At 42.3% G+C, this 2,435-nt stretch overlaps 1 protein-coding gene and 1 long non-coding RNA gene across 2 annotated transcripts in view; one reads left to right on the forward strand and one right to left on the reverse strand.

Annotated features, from left to right (window-relative positions):
- The window catches only part of rab25b (RAB25, member RAS oncogene family b), a 9,166-nt gene that overhangs the window by 3,683 nt on the left and 3,048 nt on the right, over positions 1 to 2,435 (reverse strand). Inside the window, exon 2 of the mRNA XM_032519311.1 lies at positions 216 to 411. Within this exon, the coding sequence (XP_032375202.1) occupies positions 216 to 411 (196 nt within the window). The remainder of the gene's footprint in view (positions 1 to 215; positions 412 to 2,435) is intronic.
- Positions 2,282 to 2,435, forward strand: part of LOC116691574 (uncharacterized) — an 816-nt gene continuing 662 nt past the window's right edge. The window contains exon 1 of the long non-coding RNA XR_004332507.1: positions 2,282 to 2,365. This is a non-coding gene — a long non-coding RNA (uncharacterized LOC116691574). The remainder of the gene's footprint in view (positions 2,366 to 2,435) is intronic.

Consider the following 2,435-nt stretch of genomic DNA (forward strand, 5'->3'; position numbering starts at 1 on the left):
TTTTGCCATTGAGAACGACCTAGCATGCTAGCGCTAGCATGTGCTATGGTTACGGGTGGGGGGCTCTCCAGCTCTTTACATGCCCATATGTCTGAAATGACTGAAAGGGACAAGGTGACAATCCCTTTCTTTGGGTTCAGCAAGCAAATGTGAGAATGAGTACACATGTATGTAGTAATGGATCTATAAAAGCTGTGATGGGTCTTGACACTTACGCAGAAGTGATGGCCCTGTATCGCTCCAGCCCGGCCGTGTCCCAGATCTGGGCTTTGATGGTGAAGCCTCTGAGTTGCACCGTCCGTGTGCTGAACTCCACCCCGATGGTCGTGCGACTGTCATGGTTGAACTCATTTTTGGTGAAGCGGGACAGCAGGTTGCTCTTTCCTACACCAGATTCTCCTATTAGAACCACTGCAGAGGACATAAAACACGGACGCAAGTGTCTTAATTAGAGTTCAGCTTTTTGGGGGTTGGGTTTTTGCAAAACTAAACCCAGTATTTAATGGATAAAGGAGACAAGACTCATATTCACAGAGCCCAATATGAGCAAATACTGTATGTCCACTTAATCCTTTACAGCCCTACTTAATTGAAGCCTTAATCTAGGTGTGCCTTGTTTGGTTGTACTGTAAATCCTCATTCTTAGCTGTCTAAGACTGGGGGTAATTACACCAATTGTAATATTATGTCTCATTTTAAATGCAGCACCACACCCTTAGGGTAAATGAGATAATTGTTCTAACTCTAGCCTGCAGACCTCTTACAGTAATGCAGAGAGAGGAAAATACTAGGGAACAAGGTGGGATGTTGACCTGCTACACAATACACCAGATTATTGATCCGTAAGGAGCTAACTGAGGATCTTGTAGGGCTGTAGGCTGTCCCACAATGGACTTGTGAGATGCCAATTCTAAAATATGCAGTTTGTTATGTTGATTTAGGTAGCAAGGAGTGAGGAGGACCAGGAAGCAAAGCACAGGCAGGAATTAAACCAGGGGCGGGGCAAAGATATGGTTGCAGAAGTGGAGGACTTTAGAATAAAAAAATATTTTAGTGTGCTTTCCTATGTTTGTAATTTCCCCCAAATTAATTTAGAGCCTTGTTTTCATGTATCACTGTGTGGCACAATCATCAGTAATGCCTCACTCCTGGTATGAGTTATTAATGTTTAAGACAGCTATTTTGGCAAAACAGAGGGAAAAGTCTAGTCAAATTTTGTAGAGGAGGAAGTGCATCCTCCCCTTCTACAAAAGTTGACAAAACTGAAAATCTTTGAGGCAAAAACCTCTCACAAGTGGACTTCTGTTTCAGGAAATAAAAATGGATCTAGGAGTGTAAGATTCCAAATCAGGTGGAACAAGTTAAGCTGTTACTGCCTTTTATCTTGGTCAAAGTAACCTGTAACTACTGGGTAAACAGGATGAGAAATAACACAGACTCGGTGTGTTTCTGTGAGTAATGTTTGGTTTTCAATTGTTAGTTCCTGACTCAGAAAGAAAAAAAAAAAAGGCTTGGCTTAATTTGCACAGATTGGAAAATAGGACCACACCATAAAAACACAGGGATCTCTGCACAACCGATGAAGAAACAGTCGCAGCGTATTGCTGAGGCACGCGAGCTTGTGAATACTGTGATAATAACGCAAGTTCTTGTGACATCTCCACAGCCATGTGTAGGCGTCTTTAGGGTGTGATGGGAGCTGGTGGACATTTTGGGAAATATGCTTGGCCTATTCACTTTCTTAAACAACAGAACAGAACAGTTACTAATATCGATTTTTCACTGCATGACACAGCTCGACTCAACTCTTCTCGACTCTAGAGCAAAAGTTGTGGCTACAACCTGGTACTTTTTTGGGTACTACCTCGTTTTAGCGTGCTGAGCCAATTCTAGAAGGTCGAGTTAAAACTCTGCAGACCACTGATTGGTCAGCGAATTGTCAATGGTGCAACACAGAACATCCTGCACAAACCTGCAGTTTTGAAATAGCCAATTACATACACTACACTGTACTGTACACTACATTGTACTGTAGACTGCGCCTTACAATTGACGACGTGCCGATGAAAGGTGTCAGCGAGTGTTTCATTGAGAATGATGTCACAGCAGTTTCCCACGCCTGCGCCATGGCGATCAGCTGAGTATCCTGGCAGAGTATCACTACAACCATCCACATTGGAAAACCACAAAAGAAAGTACTGATCCCAAAAAGGTAAGTCATGTCAAGCAGAGCCGTAGCATAGCCTACATGGACAAGCCAAAGTCAATAGCTACTAGAAAAAAAAACAGCTACTAAATGGACCTTATGGTGAGATTGTTCAACCACTGTCTCCAAGGAATGAACAAACGACAGTTGGATGGTAATGTTGAGTTATAAAAAGTTAAAAACAATGTTTTGAAAATAATGTATTTCTGTTTATGTATGATGCAGCCAG

Source organism: Etheostoma spectabile, chromosome 6 (assembly GCF_008692095.1).
Source record: "Etheostoma spectabile isolate EspeVRDwgs_2016 chromosome 6, UIUC_Espe_1.0, whole genome shotgun sequence".
NCBI lineage: Eukaryota > Metazoa > Chordata > Actinopteri > Perciformes > Percidae > Etheostoma > Etheostoma spectabile.